Below are 25,674 nucleotides of genomic sequence, written 5' to 3'. Positions count from 1 at the left end.
CTTAACCAACTGAGCTACCCAGGTGCCCTGAGGATCACTGTTTTTTTTTAAACATGAGAGGGAACTTAGAATTACTCAATATCTACGTGTAACGTGTCTCAGAAGGGAGGGCCAGTGTCAGAATGACGGATCCACACTCCTGAAGACATCGGTGAGGGTTGAAAGCCAGGGCAGAAGATGATGTCGTGTCCTCTGGCCCAGGGAGAAAATAAGTTGGCAGGGGTGGGGGGTGACCGAGTTTGTGCATGTGAGTATACAGGTGTGTTGGGGGCGGGAGAGCTAAGGAAACCCTGCAGAATGGTTTTTATCCTCTCGACTTTTATCTTCCCAGAGTCAGGGAGTAACGGTGGAAGTAGGGAATAAGAGGGGCATTACGGTGACTTGCAATAACCCCCTTGAGAAATGGAAGGGGGAGTTGCCTAGCAACCCTTTATACGAAGAGGTGGATGGAGAGTTCCCAAATAACACTGGGGAGTTCACGGAGCCGGACCTTCATACATCTAAAGTAGTACCAGTCTGCAAAGTCCTCTGATTTTTCTATGATCGGGAGTGCCTGATGCTTCAGCAGGGAAGCAGAGAGGAGAGTGGATGGGCTGATCTGGGCTCGGAGTTTGCAGAGTGGCTGCCGAAGTTGGGAATGAGGCTAAGGAGGCAAGGACTGTAGCAATAGTGTTGTTTAAGTGAGGCATCATGGGATACAGGGCACCAGAGGGCCTATCAAGTTGATGGAATGGGAGGAAAGGAGCATATTCTGTGTATTTATATTTGCAGCTCAGATCCTGAAATACAGGCTAGCCTGGGGTAACGGTATTGGAGCTAGGAAGAGGCTCCTGGAGACCTCTCTCCTTAGAAGCTAGTTTTGAGTCTACTCCATGGGTTCAGGTCAAGAGCAGGGGGATTTGAAGACATTAAGAACTAAAGCTGCTATCGGATGCTTTCGCCTTTTATCTTCGACTAGAAGGAAGATGCTAACAGTGGCTCAGAACAGCAGACGAAATAGTTCGGTGCTGGTCTGCTTGGCGCATCCTTAAAAGGCCAAATGGTGCCTCCCTGGACATACTTCAGAAATAAAATTAAGAAAGTGCCCAGAGCAGTTTACATTCTGGGTCAAAGTGAGAAATTCCGGCTATCTTCCATCAGGTCGAGGATTATACTAGTGGACACTCTGAGGACCGGGCATTCTTGGATTAACCTGACATGTTTGGATTTAAAGGATCGTTTGGGACAGAACCAGACCCCTCAGAAGGGCTTCTGGGGTAGGGATGAGAGATCTTGGTGAAGCAAAACGGCCACCCGAGGCCAAAGTATTTGGGCCAAATGTAGGAAGTCAACGTTGCTCAACACACTTCATTGGATTGTGTGGTTATTTCTGGAGTTGGCATTTTCCGAAAGAGTATTATCAGTCTGCCTCTCCATTACTCTTTTTGTCTCAGCAATATTAATGTCTGGGTATTGTATTCTGAAGTCAGATGAAGTTTGTTTATGACATTAACTGAAATGTAAGTTGGCTCTTTGTAAATATTGGAAAAAACCCTTCCAGCTGCTCTTTTTCCTGCTCTCAAGCTAATGCTGATCAATGAAGGTATTTGATTAACCTCTTGAAGCCTATTATTCAAATAGGCCTTGAATGACTAGACTGATAAATTGGACAAAATTAATTGCGGGAGGTGACGAACTCTTGTGCGTCACCACAGTTCAGACAGCTCATTCTGCCGGTTCTCTCAAGCGAGACCATTAACTCTGGGGTGTGATAGACACCAGACACCGCAACACAAGCCATGTTTCGTTTCAGAGCAGAACTTGAGAGGACTAAATCTCTCAACACTGCCTTATGCAGTGCAATTATGGGATAAACTTGAATCAATTTGTTGCTTCCTTTGAATTTGGAACGCATTTCTGTATTTTATACCGGCTTTATAGATGTGTGTATCACGTTCCTAATCATCCTTCTCTTTGAACTCATGGTTAGAGTAAGGAGTTGCTCTTTGTTCATTGTCCTACATCGGTGATCCATGTTTAAGAAGGCCAGCAGGGGCTCCTGGGTGGCATCCGGCTCAAGTTATTTAATGTTTATTTATTTTTGAAGGAGAAAGAGACGGAGTGTGAGCGGGGGAGGGACAGAGAGAGAGGGAGACACGGCATCCAGAATCCGAAGCAGGCTCCGGACTCTGAGCTGTCAGCACAGAGCCCATCACGGGGCTTGAACTCACAAACTGTGGGATTATGATCTGAGCCAAAGTTGGATGCTCAACAGACTGAGCTACCTAGGCGCCCCGCATCTGACTCTTGATTTCAGCTCAGGTCATGATCTCATAGTCATGAGATCGAGCCCTGAGTTGGGCTCTGCTGGGCCTGGAGCCTGTTTGAGATTCTCTCTTTTTCTCTCTCCCTTTGCCCCTCCTCCGCTCATATTCTCTCTCTCTCTCTCTCTGTCTCTCTCTCTCTTCCTCTCTCAAAGATAAAACAAAGGCAGGCACCCAATCTTGATAGCATGTTGCAACGTAGAAGAACTAGAAAGGAATCCACAATTAAACTCAGACCTAGTTCCAGCCTCTCACTGGAACTTTGGACATAGATCTGAGCGCCCCCAGTTAAAAGTAAACATTTAGCCTATGGAGAAATCTTGGAGGAATCACAAGAGTGATTTCGAGATCTGCAAATAGAACCAATATGAAGACAACATGAAACCAGACTTATTTCTTCTGGAAGGAAAAAGATTTATGGTAGACCAAAAGGCATCTTCAAATATGTGAAGGGTTAGCTATTACTCCTGGGATAGCGTGATATTGTGTTTTAATATACTCTCTGGATAAAAATCAGGGAAAATTGGTGTAAATGGTAACAGATGGGAGGAAAAGAATTTTCTGACGGGAAATGCAAAGTGAACACTAACAAAATGTGTGGATTTCATTTCTCTAGTGAAGGTCTGACCATTTTCTAGACATTGGATTGAATAGATTTTTCCATTGGTGGTGACCCACAGCTGAGTCTTGTTCTCAAGATGCTGAGGTTTTATGATTCTGTCACCATTCAACTTTGCCCTTTTAGAATGTCACTTTTACTATGATCTCTTCTTGGAAGTAAAAATATCTTTCTCAGGTTAATTCTTAGAAAACGGTAACGGTGTTCCATTATGGAGTTATTTATACCTGTGTTGATAGAAAAAGCTGTGTTCGGGGCGCCTGGGTGGCTCAGTCGGTTGAGCGTCCGACTTCCGCTCAGGTCATGATCTCGCGGTCCGTGAGTTCGAGCCCCGTGTCGGGCTCCGTGCTGACAGCTCAGAGCCTGGAGCCTGCTTCAGATTCTGTGTCTCCCCCTCTCTCTGACCCTCCCCCATTCATGCTCTGTCTCTCTCTGTCTCAAAAATAAATAAACATTAAAAAAAATTTAAAAAAAAAAAGAAAAGGCTGTGTTCTCAACAGATATTTAAAACTCCAGACTGAGGATGACTTTTTTTTTTTTTTAATTCAAATCCAAGTTAGTTAACATATAGTGTAATAATGATTTCAGGAATAGAATTTAGTGACACGTCACTTACGTATAACACTCAGTGCTCATCCCAACAAGTGCCCTTCTTAATGTACATCGCCCATTTAGCCCATCCTCCCACCCAACGTCCTGAGGATGATTTTTCTTAAAGTTGCTAGATGGGGAGGGCTTTTACATTTGCTTTCTCCTCACTTGTGATGTCGTGGCCCTCAAGTCCTTGTTTTCAGAGATGTTTTCTTTGTAAGACAGAATATAACCTTATTAAGAAGACCTCAAATTCTATAGATTGGGGGCGGGAGGAGCTCTGGGGAAAGAGCCTGGTTTCTTTTGGTCCTCAGATATCACCACCTAGTGAGTTTTTATGACTTATGCCCTGACATTCAGAGCCAAACCCCTTCAATAAAAGAAGGTGAATATTTTATTTATAAAAATTCTTTAAAATGATAAGAATTTTGGTTTCTCGTATATATTGTTCTTCCCTCCCTGACACAATTAACCTCCACAATGAATTTTATCAAAAAAGGATAAAGCAAAAAACATGATAAATTATGATTCTAAACTTCTTCTCATACAGTACATGGAGAAAACGTCATCTCCCATCAGATAAAGATTATATACCATGTGACAATTTCCAGAAGCATAGTGACTATACCTCCAAGGTAGCAAAGTAAATTTCTACACGTTATGGTGTTTTCTAGTTATTTAGAACTTTTAAAATTCATTGAAATGTGGGCATTTACTTAAAATGCAGACTTTGAAACTTCACTGAAAATCAAGATTGGGTTGCTTCCTAACGTGGCCAACACACTAAACTGTTAACAGTCTATTGTGGTGACAATATTTACATGAGATGGTTGATTCTAAAGCTCTCAGCCAAGTTACCCACAAAGTGGAGTAAAGAGCTTATATGTAAGACTTAGTTTGAGGGGCACTTGGGTGGCTCAGTTGGTTGAGCATCTGACTCTTGATTTTGGCTCAGGTCATGATCTCTTGGTTCATGGGATTGAGCCCCCTGTTGGGTTCTGCAATGACAATGTGGAGCCTGCTTGGGGTTCTCTCTCTCTCTCTCTCTCTCTACCCCTCTGCCACTCACACTCTCTATGTCTCTCAAAATAAATAAATAAGCTTAAAAAAACCAAACAAACTTAGTTTGATCTTCAACAAAGGTGCCAAGAACACACAATGGGAAAAGGACAATCTCTCGATAAGTGATGCTCGGAAAACTGGTTACCCATGTGGAAAAGAATGAAATTGGACCTTATCTCACTCCATTTTAAAAAATCAACTCATGTTGTATGGAAAACAATTTGACAATAAATTATATTTAATATAAAAAAATCAACTCAAAATGTATGAAGACTTAAATGTTAAGATCTAAAACTGTAAAACTACTAGAAGAAAGCATAGAGAGAAAGCTTCATGACATTGGTCTGAGCAGTGATATTTTGGATATTGCCCCGAAAGCAAGGGCAACAAAAGCAAAAATAGACAAATGAGGTTACATTAAACTAAATAGCTTTTTCACCGCAAAGCAAACAATCAACAGAGTGAAGAGACAGCCGAGGACTGGAAGAAAATATTTGGAAACCATATATCTGTTAAGAGGTTAATATCCAAAAAATATAAGAAACTGAAGTCAATAGCAAGAAAATAAATATCCTGATTTAAAAATGGGCAAAGGACTTGAACAGATACTTTTCAAAGAAGATACACAGATGGCAAACAGGTATATGAAAAGATGCTCAACATCATTAATCATCAGGGAAATACAAATCAAAACCACGAGAGGAGATCACCCCACACTGATTAGAATGACTGTTCTCAAGAAAACAAAAGATAACAGTGTTGGTGAAAATGTGGAGAAAAGGGAACCCTTGTACACTGTTGGTGGGAATCCAAACTGGTGTAGCCATTATGGAAAACAGTATGGAGGTTCTTCAAAGAATTAAAAATAGAACTACTATATGATCCAGCAATCTCACTTCTGGGTATATTTCCAAAGGAAATTAAGTCAGTATCTTAAAGGGATACCTGCAGTCCAAGTTCATTGCAACATTATTCGCAACAACCAAGATATGGAAGCAACCTAAGTGTCCGTTGATAGATGAATGGATAAAGAAAATGTGGTATATATGTGTGTGTTTATGTGTGTTTGTGTGGGAGGGTGGGTAATAATAGAATATTTTCAGTTATAAAAAAAGAAAGAAATCCTGTCATTTGTGGTATCTTGGATGAACGTTGCTCAATGAAATAAGCCAGTCATAGAAATAGAAATACTGCATGATCTCACTTACATGTGGAATCTAAAAAGTTAAACTCATAGAGGCATATAGACTAGAACAGTGGTCACCAGGGGTGGGGAAATGGAGGAAATGAGATGTTGGTTGAAGAGTACAAAGTTGCAGCTGTAAGATGAGCAAGTCTAGAGATCTGCTCTTCAGGATGACGACGATAGTTAATAACGCTGGACTGAATACTGGGAGTTTGCTAAGGGAGTAGATTTCAGGGTCTGTCATCATACACACAAAATGGTAACCATGTGAGGAGGTGAAATGTTGATTAGCTGGACTATAGTAATCACTTCACTATAGACATGGATATAAAATCATGTTGTACGCCTTAAATGTATATAGTTTTTATTAAAAAAAAAAAAAAGACAATGTTGTCCCTTTCTTTCTTTCTCACTCTTTATCCTCCTTCCCTTCTCTCCCCTTTTTTTTTCTCTACTATCATTACATTGCTGTAGTTGTGATGGGCAACTTGGGTTGCCCAAGTTGTGATGGGTAATTTTTAGAGCAAACTCTTCTGCCATTTTTTAACACTTTATTTTTGGCTTGGGAAGGAAGATTTTGTTGTTTTCTCAAAAGAGTTACATGCTTCCTCAGTATCTTTTTCTCCATGTAATAAATTTGTGACTCCAGAAGGGAGTACTTTTTACAAATCCTATCTTTCCCCACGAATATAAATAAGGCATGTTTGTAATGTCCCCATTTCTTTATTCTTTAATGGGTTAAATGTAATTTGCAGATGAGATCGTTTTCACTCTGGTGAGAATTTTTTCATTTGTTTATAACTAGCATCCTTTGTAAGCCCTGCCATTTAATTTCCAGTGTCTATGTAGAATGACGTAGCTGATAAAGCTCTGTTTTTCTCTGTGCTTTATTTGTTCTAGATACATTTCATATTGCTTTTCAGTCGACAGGGGAAATTACGGCTGCAGAAATGGTACACGACTCTCCCTGACAAAGAGAGGAAAAAGATCACCCGGGAAATTGTCCAGATTGTTCTCTCTCGTGGTCAGAGGACAAGCAGTTTTGTTGACTGGAAGGAACTAAAACTTGTTTATAAAAGGTGTGAGTAACTTTATGAGAATTGTCTTTCTCATTATGGCTTTGGATTGTTTTAAATACCGAGCGTTTTCGATTGCAACACCAATTCCATCATTTACTGAAAGTTTTGGAGGCTGGAGCCCAAATATTTATACCCATAGACTAACAAAAAAGAATTCTCATTTATTGAGAGGTTCTCCCTGTGCCAGGATGGCTTCTAGGTACTTAATCTACATGTGGCTAATATACAAGTGCATTCAAGGAATAGCTTATGGGCACCTATTGTATTTCCAGCACTTCTAATGGCTGTGGGCTCAGTAACTACCCGGCAGGGCTCAGTGCCGCTCTCTTGGAGCTTACTCATTGGTCAGGTAAACAAAACCTCTGTTAATAACAGATGCTGCGGAAAAAAATGCAGGTTAACGTGATAAGAGAGATGGACGGCTGTTATTATTACTCATATTTGCAGATGAGGAAACTGAAGCCACAGAGAATGCAAGTAATTAATTAGTCTTCAGCCACAGTAACTAAGTGACAGTTTGGTAGAGCCAGGCTTTATTTTTTTTAAGTTTATTTATTTATTCTTTTGAGAGAGAGAGAGAGTGCGCGAGTGGGCGAGCATAGGTGCATATGTGGCGGAAGGGCAGAGAGAGAGAGGGAGAGAGAGAGAATCCCAAGAAGGCTCTGCACTGTCAGCTCAGAGCCCCATGTGGGGCTCAAACTCACGAATCATGAGATCATGACGTGAACCAAAGTTGGGGGCTTAATCAGTTGAGCCACCCAGGTGCCCCCATATCTTTCTGGCTTTAAAGCCTATATATTCTCTCCTGATAGCACCTGCTTGCCATAGCAAGACCATACTGGAAAGGGACCTCAGTTTACGGATGAGGAAACTGAAGCCCTAAGATGTAAAGCACTTTTGCCCATAAAGACCCAAATAACTGATGCCTAAGCCAGGGCCAGAACCCAGCTGACCCGACCCTGCATCCAACATCCTACTGCCACTCCCAGAAGGAAAATGCACATTAGGAAGGTTCTTTCACGGGGTGTTTATAAAACCTGAAAGGAAAAGACAGAGGCGACCTTGTGGACCATATTTAATGAAGTAAGTTACCAGGAGGTGCCTGGGCAAAGCTTCTGCTGCTGAGTCCCAGGATTAAAGCTTTTAGTACTAGCATCCAGAGAGATGTCAGTGAAGGCCTCTTAAAATGAGCATCCCAGGGACAGTAAGGCAAAGTCCCAGGAAGCACTTGCCAACAGGAAGCTTGCCCTTACTCTCTGCCTGCTGGTTTTTTAAAACTTTAAGTTCATTTGTAATTTAAACCATTGTATAAAGAAAAGGCTTTAGCAGTTTTCTCAACAGATACTTGCAGCTCCTGGGTTTATGATGCTGAGCAAGGCAGACTGAGGACCTGCCTTTGGGAACCCACTGATCTCGTGGGGCAGAGACAGGCCACTAAACGGGCAGTGCTCTGATGGGAGAGGCACAGGAGTGCATAGCAGGGCATCTGGTCCGGTCGGAGAGGTTGGAGATTTCCCAGAGGGAATGACATCCAAGTTCAGAGCTAAGGGAGATGTAGGCAGTTATCCACACAAACGGGATGGGGAAGAGTATTTTAGGCAGAAGAAAGAGTTGCAGAGGGTAGACTGGATAGACTAAAGGCGGGACACATACAGAAAGAGGTCAGCACAGTGCGAGGCGAGAGCCCTGGTCAGGGGGTTGAAGTTTAGAAAGGACAGTTCACAAGCGGGAGAGGGGCGTGAGCATACCCCCATTCCAGTGGGCCAAGGACTCTGTCCCCACTGGACTGTTTCCCAGGGGTAAAATGGTGTTGAGAGTCTTCATATAATTAACAGAAAGAACCCAATGGCCACCATGTTTTTACATATTCTATTTCACATTTTGGGAACATATTGGGTGTGGTGAATGATGATTTCCTTTTTTGATTTGGATGGTTGGGGGAGACTCTCTGAAGAAGAGGTAACTTTGTGTATTCACTGCGGAAAACACCAACTTCAGGTTATTTGATGTGTCATCATATTTTACTTTTCTTTCTTCCTTCCTTCCTTCCTTCCTTCCTTCCTTCCTTCCTTCCTTCCTTCCTTCCTTTCTTTTTTTCTCTCCAAGGTATGCTAGTTTATATTTTTGCTGCGCAGTCGAAAATCAGGACAATGAGCTCTTGACGCTAGAGATTGTGCATCGTTACGTGGAGCTGCTGGACAAATACTTTGGAAACGTAAGTGTTGTTCTCGTCTATTCAGAATCAGTCCCTATTTCAGTTCTTACACCAGTGCTATCTTTCCTTGCCTTGCTTCTCCCTCTCAAATCTAAAGCATGAATTGCATGGGTACAGGGTCCAGAATGTGAGGCGTTCCCCCACTTCCCATGATTCTTTGTAAACAAAAGACCCACAGCTTTCAAGAGGCAGGCCGTGTCTCTGTCTTCAGACCACAACCGCACTAGAGACCCTGTTCAATGAACTGGAATTTAGTTGTGAAGGATTCCTCGATCTTTTCCTTCTCATTCTTCATTGACTGTCATCTCCCTTCTGTTTTGACTTTTCCATCCCCTCTCCAGCTTCTTTTACTAAGTTCCAAGTGTTCTTTTATATTCTTTATATGTTAAAAAAATGCCAAACAAATCAACAAGAGAAAACCCAAATCCCTTTCCTTCCTATTGTTTTTTAGTCTCCATGCATTTATTGCCAAGTAGGATTCCATACAAGGGGCAGCGTCCTCAGAACCCATGCGCTCTGGGGCCGCTTAGAGCTTGGGTTCCACCTTTCCTGCTCCAAGGAGATCACAGAGTTACCGCCGGCCCCTTCCAAATGGTCAACACCAGTGATGCTTCTTAAATCTTCACCTGCTCACCTCCCTGCAGTGCTGGATCCTTGCTCGTCACCACACCTCTTTATTTTGCCACAGCCCCGAGTTCTGATTCTCATCCCGTTTCTAAAGGCCCCTCCTTGGTTTCTGCCCCCAGCTCCCTTCCTCGCCCTGCCCTTTCTACTCTCCTTGCATGTCTGCCTGACTGTCGCTTCCAGAATCCACGACCATATGGCTCTCTTGCGCTCTGCTGAGGACGGTCTTCACTGGGCTTCCCACAGCCATCTCAGTCTTTTGTTTTCTTCTTACAACCATCTCAGCCTCAACACGTCAAGAACTACAGTCGCCTTCTGCAAACCTGTTCTGTCTTGTGATTGAGTCTGTTGTGTCCCGGGATCCTCCAATGCTTCCTTCTTTCTTCTTTCTCCACTCTTTGCTAAAGGCGGCCTTTGTCTATTCCGATTGGACTACAGTCCATCTCTTTGCTCCCACTCCCACCCAGTATAGGTTTACTTGGGATCGCAGTTTTCCTTTTCATTGGGACCTCACCTCTGGCCCTTTCTGCCTCTGGGCTCATCTCTGCCTCCCTTTCCTGGCTTGTCAGTTACCATCTTCCTTGCAATGCACAGATCCAGGGTGACAGACGTCCTCAGTCACTTTCCATCATCTATAATGAGTAACAGCCAAACATTGTAGCCTGGCACATGAGCTTTCTAAACATCCATCCCAGGCCACTTCTCTGACCTTCTCGCTTTTCTCTTTTTATCCCTGACGTGCCCAGTGCTCCAGCAACATGGAACAGCCTGGCATTGTCCGTAACTTGTGCAGGGTTTGTGTGGCCCGCAAACAGCACGTCTCTCGAGATCATGACCTAGGACTTAGTCGTTTGATTTTTCAACACGTGTAAGCAACTCTGGGCCAGATTTTAGCAAATGTTCCAGAAACATGTCATCCAGTTCACAGTCTCAAGAAATAAGTCATTGGATTTGGAGTGTTTTCTCTCAGTAATGTTCTCTTCCCCATTCCCCTGCTTGCTGGTTTTTATCAAGCGTTGTTGGGAGAGTTTGCTTCCATAAGACATTTTGTTCTCTGTCCAATGGAATGAATAGCGTTTGCGGTATTGGTTGGGGTTTTGTCAGATTTCTTGCAACGATTTTCACCAGCGTGAGCACTTGAAAGGTTTTTGAAAGAATTTTCTCTCCCTCCCTCCCTGTATCCTTTTGATTCTCCTTTATTCCCTTTATAAATGATGTTAGAAGATGACCTTTAATGTTGCTTCAGAGACTCAGGTTGTTGGTCAGTATACAGAGTAAGACAGGCAGACCATTTTTCTTTCTCTTCCTCTTAGGTTTTCTCTAAGTTTTTATTTATTTATTTATTTATTTATTTATTTATTTATTTATTTATTTTTCAATATATGAAATTTATTGTCAAATTAGTTTCCATACAACACCCAGTGCTCATCCCAAAAGGTGCCCTCCTCAATACCCATCACCCACCCTCCCCTCCCTCCCACCCCCCATCTACCCTCAGTTTGTTCTCAGTTTTTAAGAGTCTCTTATGCTTTGGCTCTCTCCCTCTCTGACCTCTTTTTTTTTTTTCCTTCCCCTCCCTCCATGGGTTTTCATTTTTTTTAAAGAGAGATTTGCAAACATATAATAGCATGTTTTCAAACTTGAGATTCGTTAAATTTATGCTTTCCATTATTCAAATGAAGACTGACATTTTGAAATCCACTGCAGACCTGGCCTTTTGTAAAGGCCTGCAGGAGTTTTTGTGAGGCCCAGGCTTCCCTAGGACCTTCTGCCCCTAATTTCCGCACTCTGGTTTGAACTATATGTTTTCCTAGATTTACCCAACTGTGATAACGTGAATTGGGGTTAAATTTCGGTCTTAGTCTTATCACGACACATTGCTTTCTTAAGACAATCTAAATCACCTTCACCAATGCTAAGCTCAGTTAAGATATAAGGAGAATCAGAATGAATTCCTATTTCTCTAACATTAATTTTTCATCCTATTGTGGCGTACCTTTAGAAGCTCTGTCTTTGCCACGGACCAAAATTTAATTCACTAAAAAATTCAATGAATCTTTTATTAAGCTAAGAGCAGCTAAGAGCAATTCAAGGCTATGTGCCCAGTAGGTGTTCAGTTCTTATTAATTAACTGTGATGAGCAAAGGCTACCAGTACTGATTCTCATTGACATCATCTCAGGAATAATCTATTTCTCTTTGGCATTCTTTTTTTCTTTGTTAATACTGAAGGTTTCCTTGAATTCTGCCCTTGATATTATCCAAGAGAAAACTTTGTACTGTGTTTCTCTTACAACAGTGGAAAATATTACCTTCCTATGGCAGATCAATCAAACTCTCTGGCTACTAACTTATGTATTTTTTGAGCATTTTTCCATTCCAGGGAGACTTACACGGATTAACTAGTTAATCTTTCAATCTTCCGTAAACAACATTAACCCCAATTTACAGAGGCTACGAAGAGATGCCCCAGAGTCTTTGAGTAGATAAAGGTCTGTTTGAGGATTTAGCCACCTGCCATATTTTCCCATTACAGGCTGTGGTGTGAGTTTTTGCTGATGTGCTCAGAGGGTATGGGTGTTGCTATCCCAAAGAGGCTTGATCTTGATTTAGGAAGTTTTCTTCTAGGAGGAGGAAGGCTCTGAGTCCTGCTAGGTCCTGAGTGAGTGGTGCCCAGTCACCCACTAACCAGACCCGTGATTTGGCTTATGATAGATCTCTAATTTCACAGATAAGAAAATAACACTCCAAAAGGTTAACAGAAATATTTACTTTGCTAATTTCATGGGGCTGTTGTGGGGATCAAAGAGACAGTGTGATCGACAATACTTTATAAACTGTCAATTGCTATGTCGTTGTACCTTAAACTGTATTATTTTATATATGGTTTTATACATTTGCTATATGTAATTTAAACTTTTTGTACTTACTTTAGAACAGAATTCAGTAAGAGAAGGCTCTTCTTAGACTCTATCCAAAAGTATTTAGTTAATGAAATGTCAGAAATAATCTTACGAAGACATGTATTCTGCTCTAAGAGAAGACCCTCAAGCCAAATTAAAGCACAGGCTAAGAGATCAAGGGTGAAATTAAATTATCACTGTTTCTGCCTTTTTATAAGCTTTCTTCCAGAGTCTATGTATACACAAGAAAATGTGTAAAAAAAATTCAGATGCTCACGTGTTTATAAACACAGAAACCATTTATTTTTACATAATAGATGAAATGCGGTAATTTAAGCATTGAGGGCACATTCCTGATGTACTGGGACAGTACCCTTAAGTGGAATCACCAGTATTTGAGTAATTGGGCAGTTAGCTGAAGAAACCTGCATCTGGTCTAGGGTGCTCCGGGAGGTGTTTCCTGTTTCTGCTCTCAGATACAGTAACCCCTTGGGGTTAGGCTCAAAGAATAACCATAGAAGTAGGATTTTGGAGTTGCTGTATACAAAATCGTTGCTCATATGTGACACTCCCTACAGTTCCGATAGAACTTGTACACCTGTTTCCTTATAACCTGGAGATAGTCAGTGTACATCCAAGTTGCTGCTGCTGCTGTGTGTGTGTGTGTGTGTGTGTGTGTATGTATGTGTGTGTGCATGTGTGCCTGCGCGTGTGTGTTCTCTATCGGACTTTGCGTGCCTGCGACTTTATTCCCTTCCCTTGAAACTAGATGCAGTCAATTAACCGCCCCATGGCTGTCTGCGAGTGGGGTTTGAGACGTTCCTGAAAAACTTGCATTAGTATCTGCCAGGTTCACCTTGCAGGATCCCAGCTGCTGGTGTCTCCTAATGAGGCTTCCGTCTGTCTCCGATTCCTGTCTACGCCTGCCTTGAACTCTGAGGTTCCTCAGCTTTTGCTACTGTTACTCCTGACTTCCTGCCTCTACTGACCTCTGGTAACTGCTTGCTCCTTGTGTCTTCTTTAACCAGACATACGCAGTTTTATTTCTAAATGGGATTGCATTACGCATGGTAGTCTGCAACTTGCTTTCTTTTCTTTCCCCTCTCCAAATGTTCTTGGAGAGTTCTCCTTGGAGTTCTTTCCCCATTTGTCCATGGAAATCTCTCTCATTCTTTCCAACTTCTACATGGAATTTCCACACCGTCACAACAGACAGAGAGGCAGATGGACTGTTGCGGGAGGGAGGAGGTAGAGATAGATGTATACACCCACTTGTTGTGGATTTACCCGCTTACTGCTGTTTTCTAGTGAATGAGGAGACCAGGACCTTTGCAGGTAGTTGGAAGAGTTTTTCTGAGCTGGCCATTTATGGTCGTGATATTTACCTAATGATTTACCTCGTAGAGTCTGCAACTTCATTGACCTAAGTCCTAAATACGTGAAGCAGTTTGCTAAAACGTTGACATCCGCTTCGTGTAACGTTATAGCCCTCAGTAGGATCAGAGAATCAGTGATCTGGGAACCCATTAATTCCCAGCCTCATAGAAACAAGGCCTAAATAGTGACTGACTCATTTGTCCTACAGATATGTCCTGCATCCTATGATGTGCTGGATACCGGGGATATTAAGATGACTGAGGTCTGTGCCCGAGCTCACAGTGCTGGGGGAGAGATCGATAAGTAAGCATACACTAGTGCCCACAGATGTAAGAGAGAACACAGAGCAAGTGGTGGGAAATCTGAGTGGGGGAAAAGAGGCTTTGGTGGAACCTCCGGACCCCTGACTTTTGAGTTTGGCCTTGGAAAAGTGAGCTTCGTTTTGCCAGCAGCGTAAAGAAAAGGACATCTGGGGTGTATCCCAGGAATCGCTCGTATGTGCAAAGGTAAAGGCATAAAAGAACTCAGTGGACCGTGGCTGTAGCACGGGGGTGATGCTGACACAGGAAGCTAGAGAGAGGGGGGCCCAGGCTAGGTGATAAAGAGTCCCAAAAGGCATGTAGAGGAATTAAAACTTTGTTCTGGACATAAGACCTTACACAGGAGAGGAACGAGATTAGCACTTTAGCAGAGCGTTAGTCATTGTTGGCCTTGACTGGGGACCGACGCCACCTAACAGGTCACTGCAGTGGCCTCGATGAGAGAGGTTGCAGGCCTGAGAGAAGGCAGCGAAAGGGTAGCAGACAGAAGAGGCGAAGGGGTGTCGTTTATTTGCACGATGGAATCAACAGGAACTGATGACCAGACTGAGCGGCGTGAGACCCGAGGCAGGGGGAAAAGAATGACGGGGAGGGAGAAATCAGTGGCACTGTGGAGTGAATTCGGTCAAGCCCCAGATCGAATTTTCAGCTACTAAGCAAAATGGTCTGCGGGGAAGAGAATATGCTTAACTTCAGTTTGGCAGATGGTGACTTGGACTGAGGAATGTCCAGGCAGACATGTCTCCTGAGCAGGTGAAGATATTGGACTCGCTCCAGAAGGAGATCAGGGCTACACATCCAGGTTATGGGACCCTGGAGGCGAGACACAGCCATAGAGAGTCTGTGAGGTTGTCTAGAGTATATGTATCGCAAAGAGAAGAAGCTCTCATGAAACATGCCTATGCTGAAGAAGAAGGTGGGTCACTAGAAGGTAAACGGCCTGAAGCAGCGGTGTTGATTTTGCTGATGTCCCAAGCCCCCCTCCAGAAATACTTCTTCACCGAATGCAAAGTAGCAGGGGAGATAAATCATCCAGCGAGTCTGAGAAGGAATCACCAGAGATGTTGGGCAAGAACAGGCCTTGAATGGTATGGCCCAGGTCAGGGAGCAAGGGAGAGATTTTTCAAGAGAGACATGGTGGAGCGTATCCAGTGCTACTGAGAGGTAAAGGAGGCGGAGGGCAGAGGGCGAGAAACTTGCAGTTAGCAGCAACCTTCCAGAGGGTGTGGAATAGGAACGGGGATGTCGGGGAGTTGAGGAAAACGTGAGAAGGAAAACACCAGGAGAGTGCCAGCGTGGCCAATCAGGGAATTGGAAACAAGCCCTATTGGGATCATGAGGGGCGGCTCTCTTGCCTCTGGCTTCACTTGAACCACGAAATCTATTAGGCTCTGCTTTGGTCTGTGACAGTGGTTCTCCCCCTATGGTCCCCAGACCTCCATCATTAGCATCGCCTGGGAACCCCTCACACGTGCAGACTCTCGGGCCTTACCCAGACCCGCCGAATCCCAACGTTCAGGGTGGGGGCCCAGCAGGTGCCTTCCGTGTGGATTCAGTGCGCTCTGAAGTTTGAGAACGACTGGCTTGTGGCATAATTTTGAGAAAAATTAGCACAGGCGAGCTGATTTGCCTCTGAGGAGTGAGCTGCTGATAGTCCTGTAGCTAGGAGCCCAGACTTACGGACCAGAGAGCGGGAGGAAGGAGGCGAGGCCCTGGTGCCTGACATCACTGGGGACTCGGCTTCCATTGGGGCAGGTGGAAATAGGAGCCATGCTGCCGGATCCCTCTCCCGAGTCTCAAATTTCTTGTTGTGACGTCAAAGAATATTATTTAAGGACATGGTCTGCTTAATAGAATGTGGTTTTATTTTTGCTAAAGCGCCTGGGATTCCCCACTTCTATTTTTCTGTCCTTAGAATACCATTTGATAGTTTTCCCTTCGGTGCGCCTCCTGGGTGTGGCTGTTGGAAAAGCTTGAGGCTGATACGTGTTTCCCCTGCTGCTCCTGCAAGTTCACCGACACGTTTGTTTTTGTCTGACCAGGTCTGCGAGCTGGATATTATCTTTAATTTCGAAAAGGCTTATTTTATCCTCGACGAGTTTATAATGGGTGGAGAAATTCAGGAAACGTCCAAGAAATCTGCTGTCAAAGCCATTGAAGATTCTGATATGTTACAGGAGGTCAGTACAACGGGGACAGATAACGACGGGGACGATGATGATTGTGTGCTGGCCGACACTTCTTGAGGCCTTGACGCTGTGCGGGGTGCGGTTTTTAAGCAACTTACCAGTGTTCGCTCTTAAGAGGCGAGTGAACGGAGACACAGAGAGGTTAAACAACCTGCCTGATGTCACACAGCTGGGAAGTGTGGAATAGAGAGTTGAACCCAGGAACTTGGGCTCCAGAGTCTTGGCTTTTCATGTGTGGTCGAGCTCTTTAGTGAGGGTACCTCAACTGTCAAAAAGGAACCAAAAGCTGGGTGCTATTTTTTTTTCAGACATTTAATGAGAGGTATAAAAAGACTTTCATTAAAATATCTGTGCCCCCCTGGGAAAGGAGAATAGCAGTGCATTGTCACTCCGTTTGCCAGGGATATTAGAAGTTTATTATTGAAGATGGCATTTATCATTGTAATTAAAATTCCTTACACCTCCTGGCGAGACTGCAGGTGTGCTCCTATTTGCATAAGTAAATTGGGAATCCTGTGGTTTGCTTGCCAAGGTATAAATGGGCCCTGAAGCATCCATGTGGTTGTGCTCCTGACTCTGTGATATTTACATAAAATACAGTGGGTCTTTTATTTTATTTTTATTTTAGAGAGAGAGAGAGAGAGAGTGCCCATGAGTGAGGGAGAGGGGCAGAGGGGGAAAGAGAGAGAGAGAGAGAGAGAGAGAGAGAAAGGGAGAAGGGCACAGGGAGAGAGAGAGACTCTCAAGCAGGCTCTCTGCTCAGCACGGAGCCCGATGCGGGGCTCGATCCCACGACTCCGGGATCGTGACCTGAGGCGAAATCAAGAGTCAGACACTCAACCGACTGAGCCACCCAGACATCCCACGTGGGGCTTCTAGAAGCAGTGCAGATTTGCACCATACATCACACTTAATAAGAGAACTTACCTACATCGGCCCCTTGACTGCTCCCAAGGACACTGACGGGGAGCACGGCACCCCGCTGACCTTTGGCCTCCCAATGAGGTGATCCCACCAACCCCAGCACAGGCCACCTCTAGGCACTTCTTCCCACAGCGTCACTGGGTCTTTCCACCTGCCTGTCTCACAATGGCAGGTCATGAGATTCCAGAGGATTACATGCTCTCTTTTAAAAAATGGCGTTAAAGCCATTCTTCCTGCTGTTCAAGAAATAAGAGACTGGGTTAATAAAACAGCATCAGGGATGGTCTCCCAGCAACTTTTCTGGCACCTCGCTGAGCTGATGACTTATTCCAGCCCATCCGGGGGGAAGCAGAGCTCAGGTGAATGGACTCTGAGGAAGACACCTGTTGGAGTAGGTGCCGGAAGCATCTGCGTGTGCCTTTGAGGAGACTGGTTCATCTCCCTCTGGAGGTGTCCTCACCGCAAGAAATGCATTTAAACCTTCTGATGTTTGCTTGGCTCTCTCCAAACGCCAAAGGAAAGGAATTTTACAAGGTGCTTGAGAAATCAGGGGTTTGGAAATTCCACAGGACAACCTTTCTTAAAATATGCCAAGGGCTACTTATAACCCTATCCTCAGGGCCCTTACCGTGGAGTCTACTTACGGGAGAAAGAGACTTTTTAGCGGGGTGTCGGGCACTAACGGTAATTGCAGCTTTCTGAACTGGGGCCAGGACACAATCTGGGTTATTTTGAATTCCTGCTCTGGAAGAAATACAGGGTTTTAAAGAGCTGGGAGTGCATCTGATGCTGCTAGTTCCACAGAAATCTGGGAAGCCGGCATTTCAAGAAAGAGCCCTTCCAGGGGCGCCTGGGTGGCGCAGTCGGTTAAGCGTCCGACTTCAGCCAGGTCACGATCTCGTGGTCCGTGAGTTCGAGCCCCGCGTCAGGCTCTGGGCTGATGGCTCAGAGCCTGGAGCCTGTTTCCGATTCTGTGTCTCCCTCTCTCTCTGCCCCTCCGCCGTTCATGCTCTGTCTCTCTCTGTCCCAAAAATAAATAAACGTTGAAAAAAAAAAAATTTAAAAAAGAAAGAGCCCTTCCACAATTAAACGCTAACTGGTAGTTCGGGTTCTTGCTGATCGAGCGGAAGGTCTTGATGGGCAGGGCTCACGGGCCCCTCCGTTTAGCCTCTGTGTCCCCATGGTGACCAGGCAACGTCATGACTGCCCTCTAAATCTCTCTGGGTAAACTAACAGCACCTGCCAAATAGGGACAACGTTATCAGCATTCTCTGGGGCTCCGGGTACTTCAGCTAAGTCAGTGAACGTTTGGGGAGCTGGCTGAAAAATGTGCTGTGTATATCTGGTCAGAAAAGTGTAGAATGACTAGGCACAAGCCATGTAATTACATAAAGAAAAAAAAATACTGCTTCCTTTTTTTCCCTGTCCTTTGGACCTAAGCACATATTTTAGCTACTAAAGGTTAAGGGAGGCCTTTGTCACATTGCTTTCGCTTTTAGCCCCTAGAACTTTCCCGGACCCCTAATTAACAAAGGTTTCTTAGAATAAAAAGGCCATCCTCGCACATTTAGTAAGAAGACACAGAGTCTTAAATTTGCAAATGCTCAAAGATTATTCTGAGTGTCCTGGGGCTCGGTGTTAGTGATATGGATTAAAAAAGAACAGATTAGGGGACCTGGGTGGCTCAGTCGGTTAATGTCCAACTTCGGCTTGGGTCACCATCTCACGGTTTGTGAGTTCGAGCCCCGCATCAGGCTCTGTGCTGACAGCTCAGAACCTGGAGCCTGCTTCGGATTCTGTGTCTCCCTCACTCTGCCCCTCCCCTGCTCATTCTCTGTTTCTCCCTGTCTTAAAAATAAATAAACGTTAAAAAAAATTTTTTTTAATAAAAAAACGCAAAGAACAGTTTAATTGGTTGGGGGTGACTTTTGGAGGTATCTTATTTTGTGGGTGACAACCCGTGGACAGTGGCTTGAAGTGATAAGAAAACAAACTGAAAGAGGAAGGTAGTTAGCTTACTACCTGCAGGGGTTGCAATTCCTGGCATCACCAGTGGGGGCGACGGACAGAAGAGGTTTCCCCACAAAATGAGGAGCCCGAGTCAAAATGGTGTCTCATTGGCTCAAGCGGGAGAATACCTTGCCTGTGTATGCGTGGAGGCATGAGAATGGCATAGGTGCATCCCCACATTGTCACCCTGAAAAGCACAACCCACGTTGGGGTACCTCGGTGGCTCAGTCAGTTAAGTGTCCTACTTCCAATCTTGGCTCAGGTCATGATCCCAGGATCCTTGGGCTCCACACCGAGCATGAAGCCTGCTTGGGATCCTCTCTCCCTCTCTGCCCCTCCCCTGCGCGCACGCTCTCTCTCTAAAACAACAACAACAACAACAACGACGAAAACAAAACCCACAACCCATGTTAACTGCTAAGCAAAGCCATAAAGCAGTAAAAACTTACAGTATGTACAGTGCGAAATCCACAAGAAACTTGGTGGTGCAAGAAGGGGTCCTGAGGGACAGATCCTGGTCCTCTTGTGAAACACAGAGCTCTTTAAGGTTGTGCCAGCCTTGAGTGTCTATTCCAACCTTGAAAGCAGGAAGCTCAAGAAAATACCAACCTTGTACGCTATTGATTCATGTAACTTGAGTAACAGCATGGCCCAGAAAGGGCAGTCAGTGTCGTCTGTAGCCGACTGAGGTAGCCAGTGGTGGGAGGTGGTGCCAATAACTAGAAGCCGGCAAAGTGACAATTCCAGAGGCTTTTGCTGGCCCAAGCCCCTTCCGAGGCTGCAGGCTCATGTGGTGGAATTTATAAAGGTAAGATATCGTAGCCGCAAAGCGCATGTAGCCATACAGTGAATACATTATAGAAGCATGTCAGACACTTAATGAATGAAAACCTTAGGCTATGGTTCTGGATTTTGGGATACTTGTCCTTTAAAAACGCATAATCTGTTACTGCCTTCCTCATTCTAAATCAACTTCATATCCAATTTTGTACTTGCAACTTTGTATTCCTTTTCAAATGGTATAAACTCTAGGTGCTAGAAAACAGGTGTGGGCCCCTGGCCAGTGTGATAGCCCTGCTAAGTTTGAAGACACCGGCAGCAATTGTAAGAGGAGATGCAGACAGGGCAGAGGGCTGGGGGTGTGGGCTTCTCTTGGCCAGTGCTCATCTGGAGGCGTAAGAGCTTTATAAGAAAGTGTGGGTGACCGAGTGCAAGTGTTTCAGCATAGGAGTCCTGGAATTCTAAACAGAGCTGGTGAAAACCCGTTGGAATGCCTGATTTCTAACCTTGGTTCCCTCTGAGTGATATTGCTTAGCCATGGCCTTGCCGTTTGGCCCATGCGGATCAATTGTCTTCCCGGCCAGGTGCAAGTGAATTATGCACCCTGAGGTTCAAGGTTAAGCACAGTTTGATCACTACTGATGGAGCTGACTGGGGCTTGCACGAAAGAGGCAGGGGCGTTTCCCCAAGGCTGCCCCCCCTTGAACTTTTGTATTGATTCGACGCAGGAGCCACTGTGTTACACAAATATATGTTTACAATAGAAGAGAATGCAAGAGACAACCCATTTATCTTGCATGGTAAAGGGCTTGCCCATCACAGTATATTTCAACTCTACCTGTAATTGTGAATCTGGCCGAACGTTTCTTCAAAAGTAGTGGCAAAAAAATTATGGCCTTCTGGCATGTTGACAAACTTGCTAACTGGTGAGGAGGATGAAGGAAGTTCGCATACTTTGGAGGAAAGCCTTTTCAAAATACATGGAAGAAACCCTTAAGAATCCTAGTTTGTGTGTGCTTTTTATATCTTGCCAACAAGCGTAGAAAGATGATTTGCACAGTATCTGTAGCAATTCTGACGTTACAGAGATACAGTCGAGATTTCTCTACTACGTGTGCCTGGAGGTGGGTGCTCATGATCATTTAGGCACGTTTACCCGAAGTCAACAGTGGCATATTGGCAGCTGTTGCTTTAGAATTTCTCTTGTCGGACATTCTTTTTGGGATCAAGCGTAGCTTTTTCCGTGGAAAGTTATTAAGTTCCAGCCACATGGATGTGTATGCACGTTACGCTCAAACTTTGAACCGCTGTTCTTGATCAGAATGCAAAGATTGATGTCCATCCCCGTTTAGATAACTTCTGTTCAATAACCGCAAACAATAAGGAAGTAAAAGAATGACAAAGGTTTCACATTCTGCTAAAGGCTGTCGAAGGGGCTCTTGTTCTAATTTCTCGTTCTCTTTCAGACGATGGAAGAATATATGAGCAAGCCTACATTTTAACCGCGCGTCTACTTGAAGACTCCCGAGTCCCCCACGCTGTGAGCCTGTCAATTAGCAGAACCTGCCGTCCAGTTCCTTGACGAGTTTCTGGCAGCATGCCAAAAATAACCTAAAAGGGATCCTTCGTTAACTAGCAATTAAGTTGTTTCACATAACATATTTATCGTTATTACATATCTGTATTATGCTGTACGTAACTACTTATTGTGGCTCTGGATGTTCAAGCAACTGCTTTATGACTCAGTAGACTGGGTATGTGTCTACCGTGCTTTAATTCCATGTGATATTTTTAAGCTAATTTAAGTAAAGGTGTTGCAATATGTTTATTGTTGCATTCCATTCTCTACTGACAGCTGAATAATAACCCATGGTTTTGAACGTGAAATACATGTTGTATTATGAGTAATTCTTTTCTAAATGTTCAACTTTTTAAATTGTATAATAATTCAAAATTATGTTAATAGTTCAGAGTTCATACATAATGCTAGACATTGTTTTTTTTTTTTTTTTTTGGATACACTTAGTAAAATGTAAATTTCAGTCCAGATACAATGTATCTGATTTTAATGTCCTGCATTCTTTATTTTTTCAGGGTTGGAATTAAGGAAAATAACCAAAGATAGTAAGGGACGTAAGTGGTTTTGATATCATGGAAGCTGCTATCTAGTCGAGATTTTCATTTTACCTTTTAATTGAATATAAAGGGCATTCCATTATAAGGTTATATTTTCCTATAAACTCTGTATTTATTAAGGATTTCAGACTTCTGGAGATACAGTGTCTATGACTTCCCTTATTATAACAATAGTATAATAAAGATGAATAACAGTAGCAGTAATTATAATAACTACTACTATTTTAATAAGTTTTAAGGTTCCAAGCACTTAGCTGCTTGAGAGATTTTGCTTCAAACATGTTTTAATGTGTATCTACTATGTTTGACGACTGATTGTTTATTAGACTTATATAACAGCCTATATAGTAGATGCCCTTCCTCCCTTTTTACTTCCTCATGCCCTGAATTAAATATTTGCTGCTGATCATTATTATTCTCAATATGTTGCATTCCTGATTTGCCGGAATGAAAGTTCTCTGTAACCAGGTAGTAAACGTGATCAGACATTATAGGGAAATAGCTCGTAACACTCTGTGTTGATGTCCCACCTCTGATGTCCTACGTGTGCATTTTCCATGTTCATTTTGAGGTCTGGTATCATTCGGGTTGGCGTGGTTAGGGATCCCTCATGCTTTTCCTAAGAGAGCAGTGTGCTGGCTGCTGTGTTCTTTCTCTAGAAGATCCTATATGGTGGACCTTTAGAGAACATGAAGGAAAAATGCCCTCTCTGATTCGTCTTGCCAGATATATTTAAGGAAAAATAAGACACGAACAGAAGAAAAACTTGGCCAATTCCTCAATAGAGCCGTTACTAAAAAGAAGGAACTCAGATTAGTATACGAAGGAATTATTGGGCTTTTAATATCTATTTACTCAGGCTAATCCTGTGATTACAATGATGGCATTGGACTGAAGTTTAACTGCCATTTTTGATCACTCTGTTTATTTGATGTCTTCCGATTTGTGTTGTCAATATGGTGGAACTCTTTTACTTTTAAAAATGTTTGTGGGGCCCCTGGGTGGCTCAGTCGGTGATGCGTCCGACTTCGGCTCAGGTCATGATCTCACGGTTTGTGAGTTCAAGCCCTTCATTGGGCTCTTGTGCTGACAGCTCGGAGCCTGGAGCCTCCTTCTGATTCTGTGTCTCCCTCTCTTTTTCTGCCCCTCCCCAGCTTGAGCTCTCTCTCTCTCTCTCTCAAAAATAAACATTAAAAAAATAATAATAAAAAGTTCTGCAAAGGTAGACTTTATGTAAGTCATTGTGTTTTCCTGGTTCTTTTGAAGTTTTCGGCCATTTTTGGGTGAAGGTATTTATTCATGTATTCTTTCAAATGGGCTAATCCCACGTTAGACATTATCAAGCTGTGTACTGGGCTTTCAGACTCCGTGTCGGTGTCTCACATAGAAAACGAGCATAATGATAGAGCACGCCGGGTGAATATGAGGTATTTGGGGGACATTTTATGTGGGTCTCGGTGAAAGCAATCATTATATTTTCTTTATATTATACAATTATAATAGAACTACCAAGTGAAAGATAATAAATACTAAATTTGTATAAAACTTCCAAATAAAATGTTTTTACATTTTGTAACGAGGAATTTGAGTGTGTTTTTTACGAATAGAATTGGTTTTTGATCAAATTTTATGCTAGAAGTTTCTACTCATAATTCCTGGTGATAGTCCCTTCAATGTGATCTCTGTGGTTTCTTGGCACTTACCGTCAGGAAGCAGCTTCGCAAGCAGGTGAGAGCAAATGGAGAGAAGAGTCTGAACTGCTTTGCTTCGACTGACTCTCATCATTTACCCACATTTTGGTAATCTGCTCTCTTTGCGTGTAGTCAATGATGCATTCTTTAAGTCTAGTGATTTCTTTCATGAGCAAACGTTAAGTTGGGGCAAAGTAAGGGAATTTTTAATTCATTCAAACTTTTTTTTTTTTTTTGCCAAATCAAGTCTCCTAAAGTAATGAAAATCCTTTTCATCAAACACACAGATGTTGTTCTACTAGGCCTAATCATACCTCCTTAAGATTCATGTTGTAACACCTAGGAAACATCACTGAGGAACTGTGTTTACTTTTCTGAGATTGAATCAATGAACTTCCTTGGTAAATGTTACTGTATTCTTTCACATGGTCTCTGCAATTTTGGATGAAGTCCAGTCAGATGCTCTGGGAAGTAAGTAACATAAGCCAATGACTGTTTTTCAGTAATTAGCAAAGTGTGGGCCGTTAAAAATCTTTCTCTCCTTCCAAAAAATGGTGGGGGGGGGGAGTGCTTAAATTACTATTGAAGTAAAATAAGGATTATCTCACATTTAAAATCAAGCAAACTCGGGGCGCCTGGGTGGCGCAGTCGGTTAAGTGTCCGACTTCAGCCAGGTCACGATCTCGCGGTCCGTGAGTTCGAGCCCCGCGTCAGGCTCTGGGCTGATGGCTCAGAGCCTGGAGCCTGTTTCCGATTCTGTGTCTCCCTCTCTCTCTGCCCCTCCCCCGTTCATGCTCTGTCTCTCTCTGTCCCAAAAATAAATAAATGTTGAAAAAAAAATTAAAAAAAAATAAAATCAAGCAAACTCATAATTCCTTTTCTTCAGCATAAATGTCTTATTTACTTCCAAATATTATCAAGTAAATCACGCTGGCCTCTTTCTACTAAATATTCCTTTTACACACAAGATTAACATTTTAAACGTGCAAGTTATCAAGTAAGAAGCAGCATTCCAAGTTAGAACAGTACCAGGTGTAGCTCAGAAAGTCAGTTGGAAGTCAATGCTAATAATAAAAAAAGCTCACAAGCTCACATAGTGCAGAATCGCTCATTTTACCAGCCTCCGTGGAAACTCTCAACACTTTCCAAAGGAAAGACGAACGTGCTTTTTGAATAATACTATGAGTGTATGGATAAGAGGCCGTGTCAAACACACGGAAATCATTCTAATCTGGAAGATGGTTAGGCTCCAATATTAATTTTTTTTCATTATGGTGGGAAAATATCTATAAAATTTAAGACGATATAAATGTGAAGAATAAATAACTAGTGTACTTGCAGGGGTTTGCGATCCGAAAATGAAGTTTGAAAACAAATTTAGGTCATTAGCAGTTTTTAGAATGGTATGCAACTAAATTGAAAAATGAAAGTATGATGATACAACTTTGCAAGTTAATGCAGTCAGAATTGGAAGTATTGGAACATTAGTTTTCATTAAATAAAATAATCAAACTTCTAAAAGCATCTTAAAATATAATTACTTTTACTTATGTATGAGTAAATATATTTTGGAGAAACTGTCTAATGAATTGATTAAATTATGGTTTTCTGGGTTTAGAAATAGGCATCTTTTTATTTCTGGAAACAAGTTTTTAAGGATACTTTA

General features: G+C 43.0%; 1 protein-coding gene across 1 annotated transcript in view; it reads left to right on the top strand.

Annotated features, from left to right (window-relative positions):
* AP1S3 (adaptor related protein complex 1 subunit sigma 3) overlaps nucleotides 1-23,893 on the top strand; it is a 67,546-nt gene extending 43,653 nt beyond the window's left edge. The window contains 4 exon segments of the mRNA XM_086715228.1: nucleotides 6,662-6,840; nucleotides 8,947-9,055; nucleotides 16,321-16,458; nucleotides 21,648-23,893. Coding sequence (XP_086571354.1) covers nucleotides 6,662-6,840; nucleotides 8,947-9,055; nucleotides 16,321-16,458; nucleotides 21,648-21,683 — 462 coding nt within the window. The 3' untranslated portion in view covers nucleotides 21,684-23,893.
* The last annotated feature ends 1,781 nt before the right edge of the window (nucleotides 23,894-25,674 follow it).

Source organism: Puma concolor, chromosome C1 (assembly GCF_028749965.1).
Source record: "Puma concolor isolate L17-30 chromosome C1, mPumCon1.1.hap2, whole genome shotgun sequence".
In the NCBI taxonomy this organism is placed as follows: domain Eukaryota; kingdom Metazoa; phylum Chordata; class Mammalia; order Carnivora; family Felidae; genus Puma; species Puma concolor.
The sequence above is the reverse complement of the archived record's forward strand: the minus strand, read 5'-3'. Positions and strand labels throughout refer to the sequence as shown.